The 26,819-nt window shown below is 45.9% G+C and overlaps 1 protein-coding gene and 1 long non-coding RNA gene across 8 annotated transcripts in view; one reads left to right on the plus strand and one right to left on the minus strand.

Moving 5' to 3' along the window:
* The window catches only part of DCLK2 (doublecortin like kinase 2), a 201,251-nt gene extending 177,995 nt beyond the window's left edge, over positions 1–23,256 (plus strand). For 3 of the 7 annotated variants that reach the window (XM_017534936.2, XM_017534938.2, XM_017534950.2), the window contains 6 exons: positions 6,135–6,268; positions 6,694–6,771; positions 13,742–13,838; positions 14,430–14,510; positions 16,001–16,117; positions 21,846–23,249. In XM_017534936.2, the coding sequence (XP_017390425.1) occupies positions 6,135–6,268; positions 6,694–6,771; positions 13,742–13,838; positions 14,430–14,510; positions 16,001–16,117; positions 21,846–22,073 (735 nt within the window). In that variant the 3' untranslated portion in view covers positions 22,074–23,249. Of the gene's footprint in view, positions 1–6,134; positions 6,269–6,693; positions 6,772–13,741; positions 13,839–14,429; positions 14,511–16,000; positions 16,118–19,323; positions 19,405–20,265; positions 20,279–21,845 lie in introns of all 7 variants that reach the window. The other 4 variants (XR_001827107.2, XR_001827106.2, XM_017534957.2 and 1 more) reach the window with 4 other exon arrangements.
* On the minus strand, positions 16,061–18,604 carry LOC119472135. The gene is made up of 3 exons (XR_005201249.1): positions 17,696–18,604; positions 17,202–17,229; positions 16,061–16,713 (listed from the first exon to the last, which is right to left on the minus strand). It is a non-coding gene; the product is annotated as an uncharacterized LOC119472135 (long non-coding RNA).
* Positions 23,257–26,819: the final 3,563 nt, after the last annotated feature.

Consider the following 26,819-nt stretch of genomic DNA (forward strand, 5'->3'; position numbering starts at 1 on the left):
AGAACCAATCCTCATGACCATATTATGGAGGAATTTTAGAGAAACTGGTTGGGAAATTTGGCACTTACACTCCTCCCAACCCCCAAAAATACACATGAGATAATTGACTTCTTTTTTTCCACCTTTCAGGGATCTCATCCTCATTCCTGCTTGGGAGGCAAGCTTATCTCAGTCTTTTACATCATGTTAATCCAAACACCGTTTCCTCCATCTTCAGCTTTTAGTTAAAACTTACCAACAGCGTTACACCTCCATTGCTTCTGTCCATACTGGTCTTCATTTGCAGCATCCTCTCTTCCAACGGTGTAGTAAATCATTCATCTTGTAACACACTGAGCAAAAGTGAAGTCTTCTTTGACACCCTGGCCTCTCTAGACAGAGTTCAGTCACAGCTACCTCGGGTTTCTGCTGCACTTGCCATGGTGTTGGGACCTTTAACATGTACTTGCCTGTCTCTTTGGGATTGTAAGCACTGTGGAGGCAAGATTTGTGTCTGAGTTATCTTTGTATCTCCAGTGGCCTGGACAGTGCCACGTAAACACATAAAGGACAGCAGAGTGTTTGCTAGCTGGCCACTGACACTCATGCCAGAGCGTGAGCCTCTACAGCCTATTGTAAGCACCACACAAATAACTGCTGAAAGGAATATGCACTGATGCACAGCTTCTGAAGCCATCCTGGGGACTTTTTATTTTTGGCTAATCTAATCCAGAGGACCCATCTTTTCTTTTTGATAATATCATTTGATGATTTCTGAGTGTCCATTTAAAAGTATGTGAAACTTTATCTCACTGTCTTCTGGCTTGAGGGAATTATATTTCATTTCTATATTTTCTTATTAGGAAAAGAAATATCCCTGCTCTGTGTTAAACAAAATGAAAAAGAAAAAGGGTTGTGGACTTGGTTTTATAAACTCTAACAAGGAATGGAGACAGAGCTGTAAACTGAGCCTCAGGAGGAAAGTAAGGATATGGCGTTCTCTCCTCACAATAGGCCTCTTGCCCATCGGGACCTTGCAGCTCATTACGCTCCTCCACTGTCAGACTGAGTTTGGCCTGGACTTCACAAACAAAGCTTCACAGGGTTTACTTCAGGTGTGGCCAGATACAAACACTGGGGCATTCATGAGGATACCCCCTTGACTGCTTCCTGCTCTCCACACCCTGCCTTGCCCCACTGACTTCAGTTACTGCATTCTCTGCACTAATGGGAGCCACAGGTTCCCAGGGAACCCCTGGAGCCAGCCTGTCCAGCAGCCCTGATTTAAGGCCCAGCAAAGAAGGTGACTCGGGTGCTTGTGAGCTTCCCTGTAAACCAGGGAGTATCCGTTTCCCAGCTCACAGATCTCAGTCTCACCTCCCGTTTCTTTTCTTTTCCACTCACAGATTCTTAATAGATGTAAAGAATCTGACACCTTTCTTGTCACACATCAGGGTGGATAATGTTTTTCACTTCTTCATGAGAATTGGCTAAAATTTAAAAAATTTAAAAGAGTAAATAATGTAATGGGGATTGATGTCTCCAACATCATGAGTCTCAGAATGCAATCAGGAAATCAGAATCACACTCCTCCTCAAGTCTCATCTGTCCTAGGTTAGCGTCCATCCCTTCTCAAACCTGCACCAACTCCCTTGTGTTACTCCAGAAAGGGAGGAGAAGGAAGAAGAGGGTAAAAGTAACCTCTGGAAGAGGCGAATGTGTGATGCACAAAGGCTCTGTCGAGCCTTCAGAAGCAACCTTAGAGCCTTGAGAAACAACCTTAGCCTCATATATCTCAGTAAAATGTGTGTTTGCCATGGAAAACCTAACTAGATCGCTTGGCAGTTTCTAGATTTAGTCATCAGGTTGGCATTGGCTTGGGAGGAGAGAGTGCCATTGAGATACTAAAAGTAAATACCCAGAGTGACTGTCAGCCTCTTCCTGCTCTAAGAACCAATTCAGTTTTTAAACACCAGATCATTCAGACATCTGATTTGCATCCCCCTCTCTGGTAAGCAGCATCATAATTTAAAACCCTGCCAGTGGAGATGTATGGGTAGCTGTGTCAGGGAGCACAGGGGTGGCCGTTAATGCTGTGAGTTACAGCCTGGTGGTGCCGTGTCAGAGTTAACTGTGAGAGACCAGTGATAAATTCAGGTTGTCCAGGAGTTCTGGGGACAGGGGAGAGAAGAGGGTTGGTTTCTCATATTTGAAGTCCTTCTAAATCATCAGGTTGACATTTTATTTAGAGAACATGCAGTGTTCATTTTGTATGTGGGATCTGCATTCCTCGCGTTTTTTGTTTTTGCATTCTGAGAGCAACTTTTGACAGAAGCATCTCACAGCTTGTAGTGGGATGTTTGAACACTGCAGGGCTGGAGTTCTCACAGTTGTGATTGTTTAAATTCACTCAAAATCTGTATGTAAGTGCAGGATGTAGTCAGGGTTCTGGCGGGCCTACCCAGTTGTTTTTCAGGTACAGAATCTTGTAGAATGGTGCTTTAGAACAACGAATAATGGTCCTTGCTGGAGCCCCTGCCTGGCCACATGACTAGTAACCTGAGTGCTGTGTGCCTCAGTCTCCTCATTTGTAAAATGGAGGTAACTGTTCTCTTCCTAATTGCCCAGTGGGGTGGCTATAGAAGTCCAGTGAGATAATGTGTGGAAGAATTTTGAAATCTGTCTTTGAGAATGTCAGTTTCTGGGGAGACCTGAACCCTGACAGAAAGCCTTTGGAGCCCCTGTTCATCTATTCACATCTTTATTAAAGTCAATTTTTTTATACAGCCTTGCTCTGTTGCTAGGCTGGAGTACAGTGGTGCAATCTCGGCTCACTGCAACCTCTGCTTCCCAGGTTCAAGCAATTTGCCTGCCTCAGCCTCCTGAGTAGCTGTGACTACAGGCATGTGCCACCATGCGCAGCTAATTTTTGTATTTTTAACAGAGACAAGGTTTCACCATGTTGGCCAGGATGGTCTCGATCTTTTGACGTCAGGTGATCCACCCGCCTCAGTCTCAAAAGTGCTGGGATTACAGGCATGAGTCACCACATCTGGCCTAAAGTCAATTGTTTGTAAAGCAATGCTGTGTGTGTCTCTGTATCTATCTAGAGAGAGATAAAGGTATAATTTCTCCCTGCTTTGAAGAGAATCTCCCACTAAGATTTGAAATGTATTCATATTAGACATATTTGCTTCTGTGTCTAGCATTGGGGAGAGATGAATCAGATAAAATATTATGATTTCAGGCTTGTCTGCCCCTAATGACACTTCCTTTTTGATGTTTAGCCAAGGAATATCACTTGCACAGACATAATTCAGCAGTTATAGACTGTTCAGTCCCTTTCTATTTATGCTCCTGCATCTGACTCTGAATTATTTATACAGGATGTGAAAAACAGGACTTCAGAGACTTCTGAGTATCTGACAGCAACCCCTGAATACCCCTAGGCATCACTAAATGGAGTCCTTAAAATAAACACTATTTTTCAAAAATTGTACCTAATGAGTATATTTTTAAGTTGTAAAAACAAAATAACAGTGACATTAATAAAACTTTTTTTTACTCTCATGATACAGACATTTAGGAAGCTGTGCTTATAACGTTCTTATCACTGCCATTACTTAAGAAATTTCTTTCCAAAGTATGGGTTTGGGTAAAGGCATTATAAATTGCAACTGTAATTATATCAGATTGTTCTTGTTCATGTTTACATTAAACATAATGGGTGGAAAGTTTTCCTAAGACGGTGACGTGACCAAGAATCTGGAATCTGTTACTTTAGTCATTCATATCTTTGAAAATGTTGCTGCTGACTTGTGGGCTGACTCAGAATTGAAAATATCTATGAGGGACTCAAAATCCTCATCATTACTCCTGTGAAACTTTAAAGTCATAAAGGTATGTGGTAGGGATGTGTATTGAGCTTATAAGACTGAAAAATGTTATTCAGATACTAAAGGTGAAACATATTCTTATTAAATGGATAAGGACATCAGAGGTAAGGGAAGGTGTTTCAGTGCTGTCCTCTTTAAAATGCCTGTAAAACTTGGGGAATCACTGGCCTGGGGGAGCCCTGCAGTTCTCCATGCTTTTTACTGATGACTGTTTAAATCACTCCCCCTCATTAAGTAGCAGACTAATGGATGATATTGCTAACATGCTTATCTTGAAAAAACATCATCTTCTAAATTTTTCTCCTTCTACAGTTAATAGTGGTTGAGATAAATACCTGGTTCAGTAAAATATGAGGCAAAGCAAACTAAATATGCTTAAAATAGAAAAATAGAAATAGGCATTACAATGAGTATAGACTGGGCCCCTGCAGCAGTTTATTCTTCTCAGAAATTCCATGTTTTGGAAATGGACGTCTAAGACACAAATAACTGTACACTGAGGTTCAGGATTGCATGGTGAAATCTGAATTATGCTGTCATATGCCCTTGTTTGCTTCTAAAATATCCTCTTAGAATGTAACTTTTAAAGTTCTATTTATTCCATATTTTGCTTATATATAAAATTATTATGAAACCAATACATGTTAATTATAAACATTTTAGAAGCCACTGAAAAGTATACAGAAAATTAATCCTTCATGCTACCACTTAGAGATAAACTTGTTAACATTTTGAGTATTTTATACATAATTAGGCATATTTTTTATTCTGTGTAATAGTGACTGTTTCCCTTATGATTAATATATTTGAAAAGTGCTTATCAGAAACTAGTATTTTATTATGGTAATATTATATCATAATTAGTCATTGCCCTGTTAGCCATTTATGTTGCCTTTAGTTTTTAAAAGTCATAGATAAATTCCGAGATTGGCATCTTTATATATAACATTTGGGTCCATCTCTATTCTCTTAGAGTAGGTTTTGAGAAGTAGACTTACTGGGTCTAAGGTTATAACTGATACAAAGAAATATGCTATATATTGCTGAAATGCTTTCTAGAAAGGTTCTTAAATTTAAGCATAAACATTCACATCTCCACCAGCATTTTTAAACCTTTTCCAATGTCATAATTATCTAATCAGCCAGTCCTTCCAGGACATGGAAAGGACATTTTTAATTTTTTTACATTTTTATTTTTTCTCCTTTATCATTACCCACAATGAAGGAACATTTATTGAGCCCCAATCTGAGGTTTGTTTCATTTCGCCTTCACACCAACTTCACAAGGAAGTTATTGGCATTATTTCACTTCATGGATGAAGAAATGTGCTCAGAGATTATGTGACTTTCAAAGGTCACACAACCAGGAGATATGTGGATTTGTTACGGAGGTTCAGGCTGCTTGATCCCAAAGGTCATTTTCTTTCTAAAATTCCAAGGTTTTCCCCTATATCATGTTTATGTTTCATCATTGACTGTCCAGACAACAAAGACCCCATCGCTGCCCCTAATTTTCTTTTCTGAACTAAACATGCTAGCCCTGTGGAGGTCACCGAGTACTTTGGTGAACACTTAATACACCATTTCTTGGGCTGTCAAGTACATCACACACAGCAAATTCCAAATAAAGGTCCGTGTCTACCTCCAGGATTAGAGGCCTCTCTCATGCCCATCAGGTACGCAGCTGCCTGCACCCTAACTACTGTGGAAGCAAGCACGTGTGTTCGTTGACTTCTAGATAAGGAACTTTCTGCAAAAGCGGAAAATGTTTTTTCCAGATTACCCACAGTCATGCAGAATTTGAAGAGAAAAAAATTAGCACTTAAGTAACCAAGATAAATCATGGTGTTAGAATCACAAGGAGGGGTCAGGCGCGGTAATCCCAGCACTTTGGGAGGCCAAGGTGGGCAGATCTCATGAGCCCAGGAATTCAAGACCAGCTTGGGCAATATAAGGAGACCTCGTCTCTACAAAAAATTTAAAAATTAGCTTAGTGTGGTGGCATGCACCTGTAGTTCCAGCCACTTGGGGTGGGGTTTGGTTGGGGAAGGGTTACTTGAGCCTGCTGTGGCCAACACCACTGCACTCCAGCCTGGACAACAAAGCAAGACCCTGTCTTCAAAAAAATAATCACAAGGAGGGATTTCATTAGAGTTTAATAGTAAATGTGTCTGTGTCCTTTCTGCCTAATTCCAAGAGCCCTCTTGCCATCGTTGAGGAAAAAAAAATCTTCTGATTGTTGGCTGATTTCTGTTTCAGGTGTGTGAATATCCCGATGGAACCAAGTCTTTGAAACTGGGAGACTTTGGGCTTGCTACTGTGGTAGAAGGCCCTTTATACACAGTCTGTGGCACACCCACTTATGTGGCTCCAGAAATCATTGCTGAAACTGGGTAAGACGTCTGCTGGGCCTGGTTAGTACTGTCACTTTGGTGAGAAAGGTCTGTTTTTGTTGCTGTTGCTGCTTGTATATACAGTGCCTCCTGGGAAGGTGGAAAATGGAAAGAAGAGAGAGGCTGTTGCCTACACCATGATTTTGACCTCAAGAAGCAGAGTTTATGCTTATCTGGCCAGAGCCCTGGCCTGGACTTGTGTCCCAAGGCCACTCTTGAAAATATGGCAGTAGTCACCAAGACTGTGGTTAGGCTGGTGGAAACAGATGCCTTCTTCTGTAGGGTGATTCATTCATCTCTAGGTGAAATGAATAATTTAATACCAAAATAATCATTTTCCTAACAAATAAAGGCAGTACTCCAGTGCCATGGAAGGTTCTTGGGAGTCATCATTTCTCTCCCCCTCACCCACTTTGTTTTCCTAGCTATGGCCTGAAAGTGGACATTTGGGCAGCTGGCGTGATTACATACATACTACTCTGTGGATTCCCACCATTCCGAAGGTAGGCAGCCTTTTGGGTGACTGTATTTGAATTGGAAATGCTCTTTCTTGGGTCCAGAAGCAGACACTTCGTTCCTGGCAGTCAAGACTGGTTAAAATTACATAAAACACCTTTTACTTTTTATCTTAATTTACAGCCTGTTAATGTATATTCTCATTAGCACATTTTGGGTGTGAGGCCAAGGCCTTCGCTTTGTGTTCGGTTGGTCCTCCGAGTTTCTGGTATTGATTCTTTCATAAAAATAAAACCATAATATGGTGTCTACCACATCCAATTTCTCCATCTTTTCAAATGACAGTAAGATTTAAAGAGCCTTGTGAAGCAGTCCACATCCTTCCAGCTATGTCTTCTTCCAGTTCTTCGTAGTGGTCTCTGTCACTCAATTAGCAGTTGTTTTGTTTTGTTTGGAGATGGAGTCTTGCACTGTCACCCAGGCTGGAGTGCAGCGGCCCAGTCTCAGCTCACTGCAGCCTCTGCCTGCTGAGTTCAAGCAAGTCTCCTGCCTCAGCCTTCCAAGTAACTGGGACTACAGGTGCACGCCACCACGCCCGGCTAATATTTTGTATTTCTGATAGAGACACGGTTTCACCATGCTGACCAGGCTGGTCTCGAACTCCTAACCTCGTGATCCATCCATCTCAGTCTCCCAAAGTGCTGGGATTACAGGTGTGAGCTGCAACGCCAGGCCTAGACAGCAGTTTTTATGTAATCTTTCCAAAGCATTCAGCTTTGTTCTCATAGAAACAGGAACTCTTTCTTCTTAAAATTCATTTTATTGGTTCACAAACATTTAAGAAGTAGAATTACAAACACTTGTGGTATAAATAGGCCTAGGAACACACAGACTGGCTGAGTCTTGGTAGCCATTTTTTTCACCTGGTAGGAGCACGGTGGCCACTGACATTGGTCAGCATGTTTGAGCAGGACACGGGAGCACAATCGCTGGCACGGCAGCCTTTGTGCAAGGGATGAGTGAGGGACTTCAGCCACAGCTCTTTTGATGAGTTTCATCTCACCCTCTGGAGCAAATGAATTACTCTGAAGCAGAAGTTCATCTGATCATGCATGTTCTGTTTTCTTCTGAGTTTTCTTGGTCTATTTTCACTTTAGTCTCTTCCTTTTATAACTCTCTAATGAGTACCTAGTGTGTGCCAGGCAGAATTTTAAGTGTTAGGAATAAAGTGTTGGATGAAAGCTGAAGTCATGGTTTGCCTTAGTCTGTTTGGCTAGCTGTAACAAAATACCATACGCAGTGTGGCTTATAAACACCAGAACATTAATCCTTCCAGTTCTGGAGCCTGGGAATTCCAAGATCAAGGTACTGGCAGTTTTGGTGACTGTTGAGGGCTCACTTCTGGTTCCTAGAGAGCCATCTCCTCATTCTAACCACATGTAGTGGAAAGGGCAAGGCAATCTCTGGGGGCTTTTATAAGGGCACTAATCATATTCATGAGAACTCCATCCTTAACAAAGCATGGCTGCCCAAAAGTCCCATCTCCTACTGCCATCACACTGGGGATTAGGTTTCAGCTATGAATTTTGGGGAGACATGAACATTTAGCCTATGGCATGGTGTTTATAGTGTTGGATTGGGTCAGTCAGTGAAAAATGGTTTTATCTTCTTTTCCCTCCAATACTTTATTATGAAAATTTTCAAACATATAGAAAAGTTGACAGGATTATCTTTAAAATTCTCAGTTTTTCCATTAAGTTGAACAAGTTTTTAATTGGCATTGAAGTAAACATAAGACTGACAGATGTCAGTCTCTACTTTTGAAAGCCTTATGCTATAGATAAAGTCACACCTCGTGAGACTGTCTATCAAGGAGAATAAGCAGAGCATGAGGGGAGTGCTTAGCTCAGGGCTGGAAGTCACAAGGATTTAGCATTAATGAAAGATGCAGGCCGGACGCGGTGGCTCAAGCCTGTAATCCCAGCACTTTGGGAGGCTGAGGCAGGTGGATCACGAGGTCAAGAGATTGAGACCATCCTGGTCAACATGGTGAAACCCCGTCTCTACTAAAAATACAAAAAATTAGCTGGGCATGGTGGCGCGTGCCTGTAATCCCAGCTAGTCAGGAGGCTGAGGCAGGAGAATTGCCCGAACCCAGGAGGTGGAGGTTGTGGTGAGCCAAGATTGTGCCATTGCACTCCAGCCTGGGTAACATGAGTGAAACTCCGTCTCAAAAAAAAAAAAAAAAAAAAAAAAAAAAAAAAAAAAAAAAAAAAAAAAAAAAAAAAACAAAAAAAAAAAAAAAAAAAAAAAAAAAAGAAAAAAAAAAGATGCAGCACTTGAGTGAGATCTTTATGGTATTAGTGGAGTTTTTATAGTTGGAAAGCTGTTTCCATCTGGCTGTCAACATCATGGTCTTCCACCAAGGTCATTGACTAGGTGAGTTACACAGACTGTAGGATTACTGCATAGTTCAGTTAGCTTTTGTTGAGTAACAAACTACCCCTGAGGTTAGGAATGTGAAACAGTTCTATGGATCAGTTGAGTGAATCTTCTGAGCTAGCTGGCTCAGTCGGGGCTTGATGGTCTAGGATGGCCCCACTTGCATGCCTGGTAGGTGGCTCAGTGTCCACTCGGACAACAGAGATGAATGGGCCCTTTGCTTTCATCATGCAGGGATGTCCTGGGCTTCACATGAGAGTAGATGCAGGATTCCCCAAAGCAGCCAGAGACACGGCAAGCTCTGCTCACTTCACACTTGTTGATGTTCCGTTGATCATATCAAGTCAAACAGCTAACCCGAGAGTCAATGTGGGAGAAAATGAGTTGAGTCCATACAGGGAGGGGAATAATTCGTGGCCATTTCACAGTCAAACCGGGCCCTGGCTGGTCTCAGTGATGTCATGTTTCGGGAGTTGGTCAAGTGGAGAAGGGGAGTGCATCTTGATGACAGGTGATCCTGGGCCAGTTATAGTGGAGTTCCTTCCCTGGCCAACCGAAGCTGGGATCAGCTGGGAAAGGGTCTTGAGGGGGATGAGTTTGAGAGGACTGTGTGCTCACAACTCCCTCTAGTGTTTCCAGTTGCCAGTGCAGCCTGTGATTTTCTTGCACGGCTTTTTACTTTTTAACATAAGTGAGACTCAAACTGAACAGGATGTATTTATCATGGATTGATACTGAATGGGGGGCAGCTTCTTTGTGGGGCCCGGAGATAAGTTTGGCTAATCAAAAGCAGTAAAGCTACATTCTGAAGGCTGCTGCCCTTATATGCTGCCATCAGAAGCAGGCCATAGACCTCCAGGGAGCTTACTTTAAAAAATTAAGAAAATGCTTTCCCTCTTTTATATCATATTGTGATGACAGAAAATCTGTAATGTTAAATACGTGTTACAGAAGTGTCTTCATGGCACACAGCGACATTCTGGGTAGATTTTATAACCTACTATAATACAGAAATGTATGTCACAAATTATAGAAATGGTACTTCAAATTATGGTTAATAAGCTTGGTATAAAATAGATTACATAAATTTGTTCTTAGAAGTCCTTCACATATTTCAAAATATCCTCTTTGTTTTATACAAAAGACAACTTTAACCCAAAGCATTTAAACTAAAATTGTTATTAGGAATTTACAGTTTTAGCTTCTGTAACTGTGGCATCTCTCATTCTTTCTTCCTTCAGGCTTTTCAGGTCTTAGTTGTAGCTTGACCTGTGTTCTCTTGCTGTTTTTTTGTTTTTGTTTTTGTTTTTGTTTTATAGGCAGGCTCTTGCTCTGTCACCCAGGCTGGAGTGCAGTGGTGTGATTACAGCCCACTGCAGCCTCAGCCTCCCAGGTTCAAGAAATCCTCCCACCTCAGCTTCCCAAGTAGCTGGGACTACATGCACACACCCCATGACCAGCTATGTGTGTGTGTGTGTGTGTGTGTGTAATTCTTTTTTTGGTAGAGTCTCACTTTGTTGCCCGTGCTGTAAATTTTATTTTTTAATCCTTTTAATTTACTTTTTAAGAGATAGAGTCTCTCTCTGTTGACCAGGCTGGAGTGCAGTGGTGCGATCATAGCTCACTGCAGTCTCCAACTCCTGGCTTAAGCCGTCCTCCCGCCTCAGTTTCCTGAGTAGCTGAGACTACAGGCGTGCACCACGATGTGGCACTAATTGTTTAAGGTTTTCATTGAGATGGGGTCTTGCAGTGTTGCCCAGGCTGGTCTTTAACTCCTAGCCTCAGGCAAAATCCGTCTACCCTAGCCTCCCAAAGTGTGGAGATTATAGTTGTGAGCCACTGCGCCTGGGCCATCTCCCTCTAGGCATTTTCAACATCAGATTCTGCATTACCAAGAAGATTGGTTTTTCAGAGAACCCAAAATTTTAGTTGTTGCCTAAGAAAGTCTGCTTTTAGGGTCACTGACAAAAAGTATTATTTGTATGACTATACTGAAATCTTTGATGTTACTTAAAACACGCACAAAATGCTGTAAGTGGAAAGCTTGAACATCCTTTGGGAAATAGCTTACAATGTTTTCATGTTACTTTTTCTGAATTTCAGTGCCTTGTCATTGAAAAGAGAGTGTATGCACAAATTCTTTTGTTGTTTTTGAAGTTTTTCTTAATGGACATTTTTAGATTTACAGCACCTTGGTCCAAAGGCTGTATTGTTTTAGAATTTAAAAGTGCCCTGAAGAATCTCAGCCAGATTGCAGAGTATCAGTGTGATACCAAATCCAGTGTGGATTTAATCAGAGCAGCTTTTCTTACATGACTGCTAAGAAAGATAAATTAGCTTTCTGTTTTTCTAGCGAGGGGCAGGCCCCGACTGTCAGAGCTCTTGCCACTCACAGTAGATACTTCAGGGTCCCGTTCTCATTGCTGGGACACCCTATGGTTTTGTTTGTTGACTCACGGTATTTTGCCAAGAACCAGCTGTTATAAATGACTGCTGTGCACACACTTCCAGCTTTTTCACTATTTATTAACAAAATAAAAGCTATATGGATTAACAAAATCTTATGTTTTGTTAATCCAAATTTGAGATTCCAGAAAAAAATAAGGGAGAGGTGAGTGGAATAATAGGTAGGGATGACCAAAAAGGAATGACTGTGGAAATAGCTTATTTTTAATATCTTTTTCTAACATTGTATGTCGGAGCCCTCTGGTTTTCTGAACTTTTCCACTAAATCTAATAATCTTAGATGTATTCTGTACTCATTTTGAAGGAGCAGTAAGCCAAGTTCACTCAGCAGGGAAATAACAGTGAAAAGGAAAGAAAACATTTTGACATTAAGAAAGAAATGTGTGTGCATTCACAGAAGTCACTTTTCGGGAGAGCAGTGGGAATCTCTTTCTCTTGCCTGGCCCGGTTATGTGTGCTGACTCTTGCTCCCCAGTGTTCCTCTTCACCAAACTCCATGGAACACTGATGTCCCGTCAGTTGGGCTTGCTCTTAAATGTGATGAATATTTACAAAGCTCACAAACTCTACTCTTTTTTTTTTTTTTTTTTGAGACAGAGTCTTGCTCTGTCACTCAGGCTGGAGTGCTGTGGAGTGATCTCAGCTCACCGCAACCTCTACCTCCTGGGTTCAAGTGATTCTCCTGGTACGGCCTCCCAAGGCATATGTCACCAAACCTGGCCGATTTTTTTGGTAGTTTTAGTAGAGACAGGGTTTCATCATGTTGGTCAGGCTGGTCTCGAACTCCTGACCTCAGGTAATCCACCCTCCTCAGCCTCTCAAAGTGTTGGGATTATAGGCATGAGCCACCACACCCAGCCAACTCTTCTCTTTTTAATAGAACAGGAATGAGGCAGCGTGTCATCACAGTAGCCCTAGAATTGGTCTCTAGACACTCTCCTGAACCATCTGTTTCTCAGGACACTACGCTTGCCCCTGTTCCCCTTTGAGGGGGTTGGTAACAAAACCCTAAATGGTAGGTGAAGAAATTCCAAGAAATGTTTGCACACTTGCTGGGTAATACTTAACTTGCACTCCTGGATTTTGATCTTGACTCCAACAGCGCATTCTGAGCTTTCTCGTGGGGCCTTGTAATGGCCTGGAAAGCTAGTGGCACTGCTCCCCACTCTAGCCATCGATGCACCCACCAAGTGAGGGGGCTCTGGAGGTGAAGTTATACGTGGGAGATTGGGGACGTCTTTCCCGGTGGCATTTTCACATTTCCATGACATCATTCATAAGAAGTCAGGTCAGCCCGCATTCATCAGGCACTCACTGTGTCAGTGCACCTCCGAGAGTGGGATGGTCAGGCTCAGGTGAGAGGGATGCCCCCCCGTGAGCAGCTGACATGGGTTTGCCTCAGCCTGTGCCGTTCTGCTTGGTGAGCCTAAATGAAAGTCAGTTTCCAACGGTGAACTAATTATTTCTTGAATGTTTTATCCAGATCCTGAACTCCTTATGACTTTTTCATATGTTGGCTGTTCCACCGATCTTTGGCTATTAAAGTGGAAAGAAGAAGGGAAAGGAAATCGAACTCAGATTTTCTGCCTTTCCATTCTTGTTGCCATGACAGCTTGAGGGCAGATGCTGATTTGTTTTTTCCTGAAATGATTTCCATTATTTGTGGATTCTGATATTTTCTTGAGTATGTGTTTGTGGTTTTTTTTTTGGGGGGGGGGCGGGTAAGTATAAATAACAAAATTGATTCTCACCATTTTCAAGCCTACAGTTCAGTACCACTAAGTACATTCACACCATGTGCAAGAATCACTGCCGTCCCTTTCCAGAACCTTTTCATCTTCCCAGACTGAAACTCTGCATTCATTAAGCAAACGTCTTGAGTCACTGTCTCTGTCTCTTTAATTCCTCAGCCTGTGGAAATGTTCTTTGGCTCATTGTCTGAAAGGAAAAATTTTGTCATCACAAATGGAATTGAGATGCATAATTGATATATGAAATGGCCAAGTCAGAGCCAGACTGGACTCCTTTCCCCACTCTCCCCTTGGGCACTCTGTCAAAAAACTCGACGGTGACTTTGACTTTTCTTCCATTTCTTTGTCACTGGCTTAGTGAGAACAATCTCCAGGAAGACCTCTTTGACCAGATCTTGGCTGGGAAGCTGGAGTTTCCGGCCCCCTACTGGGATAACATCACGGACTCTGCCAAGGTACCCTCCAAGCCTGTTTCTGTGGGTTGTATTACGTTGTGGGGTCCTCACCCATGGCATGGGGCTGTAGCTGCTCTTGGTATTGCATTCCAGAAAATTCCTTGGCTTTTAATATGTGGTGGTTCTTTTAAGTTCATCCCATGGTATGGTGTCTGAAGTTCTTGGCTAAATTCTGAAAGCTATACACCAACCATCTTTCCAGTTTCCCCTCTATCTTCTTGTGCTCCTCTAAGCTTTCAACATTCATTCTTTCATTTATTCAAGAAGTATGTATCGGGCACCCATCAGGATACAGGGATGAACTCATGAGACAGACTGAATTGCCAAAAGGAAAAATACTGCACTTTTAGACTGTGGAATAATAACAATAACCAAAACTCTTCAGTGAGAACATCTTGGTTTCATGTGGACTCAGGGGAGACCTTCTCTTCTTTTGCACTGCTTATAAGGCACTAGCAGAGTAGGTGTAATCACATTTAAGTTTGAATCAGTTAGCAGCTGTGCTGGCTCTTCTCTGAAGTGCTTGCTACAAACTCAGATTTCTGTATTTATGCTGGAATTATCCCCATGGTCTTGTTTGTTTGTTTGTAGGAATTAATCAGTCAAATGCTTCAGGTAAATGTTGAAGCTCGGTGTACCGCGGGACAAATCCTGAGTCACCCCTGGGTGTCAGTAAGTACCCACATTCCCAGGGAATGGTCATCTGTGCTCTGTGGCCAACAGCACGGTTCCTCGCTGGGGTATTTGCACATGCAGAAGTTATGCATCCAAGCTCCATGGTAGATGGACGGTCTGTCTTTCCCATTGAGCAAGTAGCATGAAGATGGCTCCCCAAGAAAGCAGTTGGCACCAGGGCCCCAGTCTTAGACCCTGCTCTGTGAGACCCCTGGGCAAGTCACTTTCCCTTTGTTGGCCCCAGTTTCCTTATCTCAAAACGGAGTTGGCCACAGTGCTCTTTCAGGAGGCTCTTAGCTCTTGTCTTCTGTGGTTCTGGGGTTTGAGAGTTTGCAGGCTTTGCCTAGAGATGAGCCTGTTTCAGACTCTCATCTCCGTGCCTTCAGGGCACAAGCTCCCAAGAGACCTCCTGCCATTGATGAGGAGGCTGAGACACAGTCCCTTCAGAGCTGGGTGGAGACCTGTGACACTGACTAGGATTCCCTCCCAGAGGCTTCAGTGGTCTCTGGAAGGGAAACATGATCTAATAAATGGGGACTGTAGGAATTACATTTCTTCCATCTCCCTCATTTCTGGGAGGCTCCAGGAGAGTGAAGTTAATTTACTTAGCCCAGGGCTTTGTTGACTCGGGTTGGGGAGCTCCTGTGCACCTCCACGGCCCTGCCCACTGCCATCTGGGTGCAGTCTGTCTGGACCCCACTTGCTGCTCTCTTGGGCTAAATGATGTGGCTCTTGGACCAGGTAGTCAAGATGCCACATTTTTTTTTTTTTATAAAAGCAATAAAGACCAACACCTAAATGAATTCTTGATTAAAGTAAAAAACTTAATTACCTTTGATGCTTCCATGGGGGGGTTAATACTAAATTGTGTGCCTTGGGCGAGGGTCTCAGCCGCAGAAAGTATGTCCTGCTTTGTGTTCTGGGAGACCTGTGCCCTCTCCTGGGCCTACTCTAGTCCTAAGGGGTGGAGGGAATGGTGTGGGGTCTTTCTGAGGCATGGGACTAATGAATAACAATATGTTTTTTTGTTCTTTTTTCTTCTGAGATGAAGTCTTGCTGTTGCCCAGGCTGAAATGCAGTGGCCTGATTTTGGCTCACTGCAACCTATGCCTCCCGGGTCAGCAATTCTCCTGCCTCAGCTTCCTGAGTAGTTGGGATTACAGCTGTGCGCCACTACACTCAGCTACTTTTTTTGTATTTTTGGCGGAAACGGAGTTTCACCATGTTGGCCAGGCTGGTCTCAAACTCCTGACCTTGTGATCTGCCCGCCTTGGCCTCCCAAAGTGCTGGGATTACAGGCGTGAGCCATCAACAACAGTTATTTTGAAAGATCAATGTTCCCCTAATTCTGTGGCTAAGACGGGCCCACCCACTGAGGAAGAGGTGAGGAGGGCCGTGGGGATGGGGAGGAGGACTGTTAAGGAAAAGACAACATAGAAGGGAGAGGATGGAAGAAGCATTGTATTCAATTCTTTTCTTTCCTGTAGGATGATGCCTCCCAGGGGAATAACATGCAAGCGGAGGTAACAGGTAAACTAAAACAGCACTTTAATAACGCGCTCCCCAAACAGAACAGCACCACCACCGGGGTCTCCGTCATCATGGTGAGTGGAACGGGGCAGCCTATGGAGTCGGCCTTGACTTGACGTTTTTGAATTAGATACCCGGGGGCTGTTCTCGCATGGAAGCTGGTGCCCTCCATGGTCCTATTTCATGTGAAGATTGGCTTGGCGTGTGGAGGGCACTCGTCGGGCAACTCCCATGCCTCGGGCGCTGCATGGAGGGGCTTGTGCAGGGACCAACAGGGCTGGTCTGGGGGGTCCAGGTGCCGAGGAGCTCCTGGCCTCGTCCTCTGGGCAGCTGCGTCCACTCTCGTCTCTGCCTTCTCATGTGGAGATTCCCAAGCCCAGGTGGGATTAGTTGTTAGGAAGTAACTCCCTGCCTACCCAAGGCTTCAGAAATAGATTGAGATGTGAATTACTCTTTGAGACTTGGGATAAGAAACAGCCAAAGCTAAACAAATTTCAGTTTTAAAAAATTTGTGTTTTATAAAAGATAGTTTGGGGCTTTTAAAACTATATAACCAAGGGAAAAAATACATATTCGTTTTTCAGGGTCGGTAACATGTTATGAGATGTCAGTGACAATGATGGCCTTATTTTCTCAGTCTTCCTCCAAAATGTTTCTTAAGGCAGCTTTCCTAAATACGTAAACGCAACAAATTAAAATGAAAAGTGACATGAAAGTAAATTAATCGAATCAAAAGGAAGAAACTGAACCGGAACGAGGGCAGCACACCCCACAGCGGCTCTCCCAGCCTGAGCCAGTGATGCTGAGTGGGAAATCCAGCTCTGTGCGCCTCCCTGCTGCCACCGTGAGCAGGTACAGGCCAACCAGCCACCCAGGCAGGGACCTCGGTTCTCCCCACCCCACTCCCAGGAGCCAGAGTTGGCTGGAGCAGCTTTCAAATCAGACCTGCTGAGGTGACCGGCATCTGAGTTTCATATATGGGTCCCCTCCCCCTGCACCCTGAGTCCTGACAGCTAAGGATAGGCCATCTCCACAGCTCCGTCACTCACACCTGGGACAGGCCTCTCACCCTCTGGGGAAGGTCCTGCTTGTTTCCTACCCAACTAGAAGGAAAACAGTGGTATATTCTCATGGTGCATGGTTGTCTGGGAGCCTTACCTAGGAAGACACAGGGTCCAGAGAGAAGCTGGAAGTAAGCCACACACGCATCCCCTATACCCACCATACTCCATACTCCAGTTCCCCCACTCCACATCCCCCACACCTCACACACCCCACATATACCCCCACACTCTCCCATACCCCACACCCTGCACACCCCACATATCCCATACACCTCACACCCCCACACCCCACAGCCCCACACCCTACATGCCCCCGCACACCCACACTACACCCCCCACACTACACGCCACGCCCCCAACTCCCACACACGTCACACACCCCACATATACCCCCGTAATTCCCCACACTCTGCACACACCACATACCCCCACACCCCTCACACCCCCACATATCCCACACACCCCACATACCCCCATACCCCACACCCTGCACACTCGCACATACCCACACACTCAACATACCCCACACACCCTGCACACCCCCACATCCCCCCACACAGCCTACATACTCCACACACCCCCACATACCCCATACCCCCTGCGAGTGTGCATCACTCTGTTACACGGATTAAGTGTCCACCGGGTGCTGAGCACCCACCGCACCATCACTCTCTTTTGTCCCCAGGCAGCTGCGTTGATGTGGTCGCCCTCTGTGTGTCCTTGCAGCTTGCTAGCTGCTCCCGGCCAGCAAGTGTGCTGTCCCTCCCCGCTTCCAGACAGAGCCTGGGTTTGCAAGCTGAATCTTTTGATGGCTTGCAGGACTTGGGGGTGCTCTGTGCCAAAGCAGTGGGAAGGCCTTTTGAGTTGTGGTTTCCCTTGAATTTTAGTAGTGTTCTGCTGAAAGCCTGAGAAAGTCAGAGTTGTCAAAGAATTACAGCTTAGACACTTTTAAAAGAACCATCTTGATTGAGCCAAGAGCATGAGAATGTTTCCAGTGATTCCCTTGCGACAGCTAGCATTGATGGATGGGCTCCGTGTATGCAGCCTCGCCGTGCACTGCGTTGTAAGGCAGCTTCTTGGAAAATTTAGAAAAATCAAACATTAAAAATTGGCATACCCAACATGTCATGAAAAGCCTTAAGAAGAGAGATTGGTTGGGATCAGAATTTAATAACCATATTAAGTCTTCAGAGAGGAAGAACCTTTAGCCATCCTGTGCCCCGGGCTTAGGAGAGTTTGCTCAGAGACAGCGAAGAGAGTCGTTGCAGGGGTCACTTTTTGACTCGGGCCCAGATATGGCTGGCTCTCAGCTGAGGTTCTGGAATGATTGGCTGTTCTATAGGCTCTGTCCTGGATAATGATGCTTAGACCCCCTCAGACAGAACCTGTGTTGTGTGGTTTACAAATTCCATTTTCCATTTGCTGATGAGGAGTTCAGCGGTCAAAAGACAGACCCCTGGGCTCTGACAGGGCATTTGTGTGAACAAACAACCTTTATTGTTTGCAGTTCCAATGGTGATTGTAAACGTGTGTTTTCATGTGTTCACTTGTCATTTTGTGCATGTTGGCAGGGTGTCCCCTCTAACCCCATGCTCCCTACACAACTCTGCAGGCTGTTAGCTCTGAGGCACTGCTGATGTCCTGATCCCACACAGTACCTACAGGAAAATCCAATCAGGCTTGCCTGTGGTGGCACCCGTTCTTGATGGCCAGAATGCCAGCCTGTGAATTTTGGGCTGTCCCCAAAAGCGGGAGGGGAAGGCCTGCTACTGATCCTCCCATGGTGCAGAACCTGGTCTGGGGCACAGTTGTGTGGGGGAAATCGCGAGGCTGCTGTATGGTCCTCCTCGTCCTCCTCGTCCTCACATCACTGTGTATCTGTGTCCTGTCTTCGGGAACAGTTTTAAGTGTTTTTACATTAAAAACAACCTCAAAATGACTCTCCCTGGTACTTCTGTGTCCTCATAACTGAGACTGTGGGGCTAACCTGGTGTTCTGCAGATACAAATGATCAGTGTCAACCGTCTGGAGGTTGAATCGTGAGACAACTGGTGTGTCACTTACAGATAGGACCTTTCCCTCTGCTGTCACCCTGGTGTTTTCTCAGCCCCAGAGTTGGGGCCTGAGGCTTCAGTGAGAAAATTATGGGATAGGAATTGGTCCATAAAGGTGAAAGAAAGTAAAGTTGATGCTGTTATCTGCGTTTTATTTGACAGTTTGATTTGACAGTTTGAGAGGCACCTCAGCGTTTCCTTCTTTACCCCGCTGAGACAGTGACAGCCCGAAGCAGAATCCTGGTATTCACCATGCTGCGCCCGCCCGGCGCGCCCCACCCCTGCCCCTCATGCCCCTCTCACGCCTGCGCGCTTGTCTTGGTTTCTGATGCCGCCGTCCGGCTCTCAGCTGCTTACTGGCGTGGGTCTTCTGTACCTACTCATATACTTTCCAGCCAGCCAAGCACACCCCTGGAAAACTTTATTTTAAAACTTCTCAGCTTGCCACACCGCCTGCCTTCCCAGACCAACAGCTGGTGAGAGCACGGGAGGAGGCCAGTAGTTCTCCTGCCTGCAGTTTCTCACTTAGGTGAAAAGTGGCTTTTCAGAGATGGGTGCCTTGTGAAGGCTTTTGTTCTTTCTCCAGCTTCATTTCCAGAGATGAGTATGTATCAGTAAGTGTGATGTCAGCCAGCCTTTGGGATAAGAAGAGATAATTTAATGGGTGAGGCCTTGGCTTCAGACAGTGCTGAGGTGTGGGATGACAGCTCCGTTTTCTTGGATTCGTCCTTAGCATGCGTAGGAAAGGACAGAGCACGGCACATGCAGGATGGCCTCCTGTGTGCCCCAGGGGGCTCGCCCCAGCTGCAGAGACCAGGAGAGACCATCTTGTGGTGGGAAGGGAATGCCGAGAAGCCACCTTCACTCGGCGCCCTGCGGTGCAGACCTGAGAAGGGACAGATTCAAGGGCATTGCCTTCTTGGCTTGGAGATTATGCCTCCGTTCAGGGGGAAGTTGGGGAAGGATTTGGGTTTGTTTCCGTAATTTAAGATAGACAAAACTGTTTCACTCGTGTTGCTTCTGTTGAAAGTAAGTCTGGTTTCTGTCCCTGCTTCTCTCCTGCCTCTGCCTCTCCCGCCGCCTGCATTGCTTCCCTCTGGCTAGGTCCAAGGCCATGGTATGTACTAACCGCACTGCCAGCCTGCTTTCTGCTGCACATACCCCGTCCTCCTGACAGGAAGAGAAAAGGAGAAATAACGGGGGGATTGTTTTCTTGCACCCAGGAGACATTTTATGGTAGAAAAGACCTGTATGCTGCCTCTTTGGTTCTCATGTAGGTGGGAGCATTTTTTAGTGGACTTTTCCACAGTTACCTCTTCTCCAGGTAACTGAAATTGTCCTTGGAAGCTCTAGGGCTTTTGGGAGTTTTGTTTATTGAGACAGGGTCTTGCTCTGTTTCCAGAGTGGAATGCAGTGGTATGATCCTAGCTCACTGCACCCTCGGACTCCTACGCTCAAGCCATCCTCCTGCCTCAGCCTCCAAGTAGCTGGGACTACAGGTGCATGCCGCCACACCCAGCTAAGTTTTAAATTCTTTGTAGAGGTGGAGTCTCTCTGTTGCCCAGGCTGGTCTCGAACTCCTGACCTCAAGTGATCCTCCCTCCTTGTCCTCCCAAAGTGCTGGGATTACAGGTGTGAGCCACCACACATGGCCAGAAATCGATGAATGTTCAGCTTGGACTTGGCAGCGCCTGTGGAGAAGCAGACATTCCACAGGTGGTCCCTGGGGGGCGCCATCCAAGTTCATCTCAGAAAGCCCTGTGGTTCATTTTTATTTTCTCCAGATTTGTTATTATTATTATTTATTTTTTTGTTAAAGTACTGAAAGAATCTTGAGTGCATTTTCCCCCTTTTCTCTCCAGGGCAGTTACATTACAAAATGCCCCCTGGGCATTGTCCCTTTCCACTAAAGGTACCTGGCAACAGCAGTGTCCTTCACTTTTGGGAAGCCCAGTGAGATGGCAGCTTGACAGGCTTCCCTGGATGAGCAGGAAATAGAGAAGGAGAGGAGGACCAGGGTCCCTACCTCAGCTAGGCTCAGAAACAAGGTGACTGCCTCACATCTTTGTGGCTGTTTCTCCGTTCCTTGAAGAACTGAGCAGATTTTAAAACTTTCAGGGTGTGTCAGGATAAGGAAGCTTTGCTTCACGTGAAGAGAAGACAGGTGAGGAGATCATGAAGGATCTCAAAAAGGATAATGTGGTTCCATCCGATTCCCAGGCCTTTTATAGGCTTCACCACTGCTGGGGTTTAGGAGCATTACTTATTTGTAGGATATATGAGTCACTTTTCAATCTGTGACAGAGAACTTTCTTTGGAAAAGTAAACTGTCCAAGACTGAGCATCCTCGTAAGGTTTGCTTATTGTCTTAGAATTCATTTTGAGCTTAAAGTCTGGGCTTGGGCCAAAGCAGTGAGAACTCAGGCACAGCCTAAAGTGAGAGAAGACGGCAGACACCCAGTGTTTCCTGGGCTGCCAGCCTGGGTCAGGGTTGGAGCAGAGGCCAAGGACAGCCCCTTCCCCTGGTGGGTTCCGGAAACCGTTGCTCTCCTTTTGGAAACTTGGTGTTATTTCTCCTCTTCTGTTTCTGAGGCCCATGCATGCTCTGTCGTGCTCTCGCTCGTGGCAGCTGGAACCCGTGCCTGGGCCCAGGTAATGTGTTGTCTCTGCTGTTTCCTCCTCAGAACACAGCTCTAGATAAGGAGGGGCAGATTTTCTGCAGCAAGCACTGTCAAGACGGCGGCAGGCCTGGGATGGAGCCCACCTCTCTAGTTCCTCCCTCAGTGGAGGAGACCCCTGTGCCTGGGGAAGCAGCCCTGGCCCCTGCCCCTCCGGAATCTCCCACCCCCCACTGTCCTCCTGCTTCCACGGGCGGTGAGCGGGCCGGGACCTGGCGTCGTCACCGAGACTGAGCCTCCTGCAGGTGGGCGAAGCCACCCGCTGCCGCCCAGGAAGCCAGCCCTCTGCTCGGCCTCGCTGGCCTCCCTGCTGCAGGCCTCCCTGTCCTCACCGCCTATGCCTGAGTTTGCCCGTCCTCTGCAGGCCACCTGGGAACGGGAGCCTGGTGTCCCGGAGCCTGGCCTGGTGCTCTGGGCTCTGCCTTCTGGTTCCTGGAGGCATCGAAGGCTGTGTCTGCTCTGCCTACAGCTGTTCAGAGAGACTCATTCCAGATCATCCACAGTCATTTTCAGTTCATTGGACATTTTACAGCTTCACCAGGAGAATGTGCAACTTTTATCCAGCATTCGATGCATTTTTATAGAAACACTTCGGATGAACCAAGACCTCTTCTTTATTTAAGTAGACTCAGAATGTTCCCTTTTCTTTTCTTTTCTCTCTCTCTTTTTTTTAACGAAAGACTTGGAATTGCATTCGTCCCTTTGTGGGTGCCCTGTGAGAGGTGATGTGGGGGCTAAGGAGACTGGCTTTCTAATAGAAGTGAGCGCCTGAGAGGACGATTTGGTCATTGGACACGGATTTCTGTCTTTGAGAAGCGCTCAGGTGCCCGATGCGGTGGCCCAGCCATTCAGCTTGGGGCACTGGGCTCAGCAGGGACAGTGCTGGGTATTCATTGGTGCACAGACCGTGGGAGAAGCCACTTCTTCCCTGGGCATTATGGGTTTCCCCTGGCTTTTCCCACACTTGTGTTAGGAAATGCCCATGAACCTGCCCTCTGGGTATGTTTAGTGAGAGGCTTGGCGCATGTGGCACACAGCCATTTCTTCTCTGCAAGCCAGCGACTTGCAGATCAGAACGAGCTCACTCCTCAGCGCTGGCGCCTGCTTCCTTATCTGCATTTCATCTGGAGCAGGGCAGGCAACCACACGAGGAGGTGTGCCCAAGGCGGCCCGGACTGGGCGGGAAGGTGCTCCCCGGACATACTCTGTGAATCTTCTGGAAGGCTGCTGGCAGTTTTTCCTTTTTGTCCACTACCCTGCTCTTTTTAATAATTGTACATAATCCGTGTATTTGTTTTACCTGCTCATCTTCTAAACTGGTGGGCCCTATAGTTCGTTCTCATTGTTAGATTTTGCCTTTTACAAGTGTACCCAACCTGCAATAAACGTTTCCCTCTTGAGAAAAAGCAATCAGGGATGGGCAGAGTTTTCTGTGTCGTTGTTTGGCAAAGGACATGTGGGATCAAAGCCCTCCTCCTCGGCCCTGGTTCCAGCGGGTGCCAGTGGCTGTTTTGCAAAGTCTCAGGGCCACCCTGGGGGAAAGAGGTGACTTGGGGAGAACAGATGGAGATGTGTCTCGGTTGAAGTTTGTATGTTTATAGGTGCAGAATGGGCCTGTAATCCCAACATTCTGGAAGGCTGAGGTGGGTGGATCACCTGAGGTCAGGAGTTCGAGACCAGCCTGGCCAACATGGCGAAACCCTATCTTTACTAAAAATACAAAAACTAGCCAGGTGTGGTGGCGCATGCCTGTAATCCCAGCTACTCAGGAAGCTGAGGAGGGAGAATCACTTGAACCAGGAAGGTGGAGGCTGCAGTGAGTTGAGATCATGCCACTGCACTCTAGCCTGGGTGACAGAGTGAGAACCTCTCTCAAAAGAAAAAGAAAGAAAACCACACACACACATCACAGAAGCTTAAGAGTACATGAGGTGCCTAGTGTGTGACAGGGACCTTATGAACCAGCAGTAGGAAGGGTGGAGAGTCAGGGCAGCTGTTCCCCTGTATGTCTTTGAGGTTGTGTGGTCTCCTGCCTCTGCCTTTTCCAGTGCCTTGTAAGCAACAGCTTTCTCTGCAAGGCTCTTATTTCTGTCCCCTCATAGTACTCACTTACCTGTGGCTCAGGTTACCCTGGTACTGCCTCTGTCCCCAACTTCTCAGGGCTTTACAATCCCAGGGCTTGAAACTGTCTAACATGACTCTGGATCTTCCAGTTCAGGTAGTTAGAGGAATGAGTCAATCTCATGGGCCAGGCGACACAGTGAGTTCTGGGCTGGTGCTGACCCCTGATGTGGTCCAAAGGTCAGTCACAAGGTGCGGGAGAGTGAGAGGCTTCCTAGGCCCACAGCTGTAGCAGAGGCAGGCTACAGGAGGGTGACAGTTTCAAAAAAGCAGTGATGTATAGGTCTAGAACATTCTGCTTCTGCCTCCTGTTTGGTTACAGGGCAAGCTTTTTTATAGCTTTCAATAGAAATATTTTTGTCAATGGAAGGGAAGAGCTAATAAAAGGAAGAAGGAGAAAAATGCGAATAGCAATAGAACAAGTCCTCTGGCACCAATCTGAGCCCCAAACCCATCTCTCTCCCTCGAACTGTGAGGTTCAAAGAAAGACATTTGCTAAAAACAAGAAAACAAGTGGCCAGGCAGTGCCAGTCACTGTCAGGATGCGGGAGCCACTTCTTGGTACACTCCTCTGCCCTCTGTGAGGATGGAGACCAGAATTAGCATGATCCGGCACGGGTGGCACTGCCTGGCCATCCTGTGAAAATGCTGTGACTCCTGGAAAACCTAGAGAAGCATGTGGTGCTAGGGCAGCAACCAAGAAGTCCAGTCACACATCCAAGGTCAGAGAATTGGCGGGAGGTGGAGTCACAGTGCAGTGTTAGGTTTTGCTGACTCTAAAGCGCATGTTCTTTTGGGACTGAGGCGGGTGGGGTTACCCTGTCAATCCCAGGCTAACTCAAGGCCTGGAGGGGAGGAGCTAGATAAAGGTTCTGATATAGGCATTTGCTCAGCTGCCCACTTTTTCAACAAATATTTATTAAGCTGTAATTCTGTTCTTGAAATCCAAAGTAAATACAGGTATTTAACTGCTGGGTTCCTCAAATCCTGCACAGAGAGAACGGCATGGATTCTTCATGTTGATTCCCTTACATCAGCCAGACCGCGTCTCATCCTGTCATTTCCTCTCCCTTCCTCTCTCTTCCTCTCGCCCTCTCTTTTCAGAAAGGTTGCTATGACAGAAATGTATTGAATATGTAAATGGAAGGCATTTGGCCAAACTTCCCCAGAATATCTTCATGGCTAAATGGTGAAATATGAATTAGGAAATGGTGAAGATAGCTCAGGGCAGATTCACCATGTTGAAAGCAAGAGTGCTGATTGATGTCTTGGAGAAAATCTCTAGAACAGCTTCCTGTCCCACAGAAATATGCAGCCACGGAAGTCAGCATTTTCTAGTATCATGTTAAAATTTTTAAGAAACAGGTGAAGTTAATTTTTATAGTATATTTCATTTAACCTAATATATCTAAATATATTTTGGCATGCAATCAGTATAAAAAAAATCACTAAGATGTTTAACTTTATTTTACTTTCATTCAACTTTGAAATCTGGTGTGACTTACAGCACGTCTCAATTTGAATGGGGCACTTTTCAAGTGTAAGAGCTGCGTGGTTATCAGCTGCTGTGCTGGGCAGGGCAGCTCTGCGGCCAGGCTGCCGCTTCAGTCTTTGTTCTTAACCTTTTCTCCCCACCATATGATGTGAATAACAACTTAGAAAGAGTGCTTTTCTGTTTTTTTTTTAAATGGCATGGACTCATTTAAAATGATCTCAGCAGGTGAGGATACTGATCCAAACCCAAGGCGTGGAAGCGAAGTGTGAAGTGCTGTGATTCAATTCTGTAACTACCCAAGGCAAGGCCCTGGCCAGCAGCATGGCTGAACATCTGGGAGTGGAGGATTTCAGTGATCACCAGGTCGTTAGGAGCCACCAGATCTGCTTGAACATTAGCATAATCTTAGCTGTGTCATGAGAAGCACGGGCGGATCCCAGGCAGTGCTAGCCAGGGATGGAGTTCTGTTCTGGGGACCTTTTGTGTGTGATGCAGAGAAAGCAGTGATCACCCGGCAGAGGACAGCCGGAGTGGCGAGGGGCTGTGAAGCCTGGCAGCCAAGGACTGGTGAAAAACACTGTGAGGTAGGAGGAAAGTAGAGGCACATTTGCTCACTTTCTTTGGCTGTGTGAAGGACTGTTCCGTTGAAGGGGCGCAACATTTTTTCAGTTGCTCTGGGTGGTCAACGTGAGGTCAGCAGGTAGGAGGCACGAAAGGCCAGATTTGAGGGCAGAGTAAGAGTAAGATTCTAGTAACAGAGCAACCCAGTTGCAGAATCAGCTGCTTTCTAAAGATGATCATGCCAGTCACACAAGTTTACAGCTTACGGGATATTTCATCCTATCTCCCTTCAGATACGCCACAGCCCCAAGAGATAGATACCAATGTCCTTGTCTAGTAGATAAGGAAATGGAACGGTCAAGAGCTTCCCCAGGCTCACTGGAGCTGGGCCTCGGCGTTTCTGGCTGGCAGGGTGGGCAGGTGCCCCCTGACAAGGTTGCCTCTTTCGGCCATCAGAGATGCATTAGGAGTGCTGAGTGTGTAAGACATAGGTGGGGCGCTAGTTCACAGGAACATTCACAGTTTGTCTCCTAACCTTGCTGGAGGAGCCTGACTCTCCCAAAAGAGATAGCTTGCCCAAAGGCCAAACCACCCTTCATTTTCTACCACTTAATCAGTGGCTGAGAAGTTATCAGCAGCAGGGGCGCTGAAGTGTTAAAGTCCTGTGGCCATTTAGATCAAAGTCAGAGAGTGGTTTCTCCAGAGGGTGGCGGATATGCAACTTTGGTGAGTCTTGGCCAGGGAGTTCTAAGGGGCAATCTTACATTTTTGATAAAAACCAAAGCCTTGAACTCGAACACAGC

Source organism: Cebus imitator, unplaced genomic scaffold (genome assembly GCF_001604975.1).
Source record: "Cebus imitator isolate Cc_AM_T3 unplaced genomic scaffold, Cebus_imitator-1.0 Scaffold4, whole genome shotgun sequence".
In the NCBI taxonomy this organism is placed as follows: Eukaryota; Metazoa; Chordata; class Mammalia; order Primates; family Cebidae; genus Cebus; species Cebus imitator.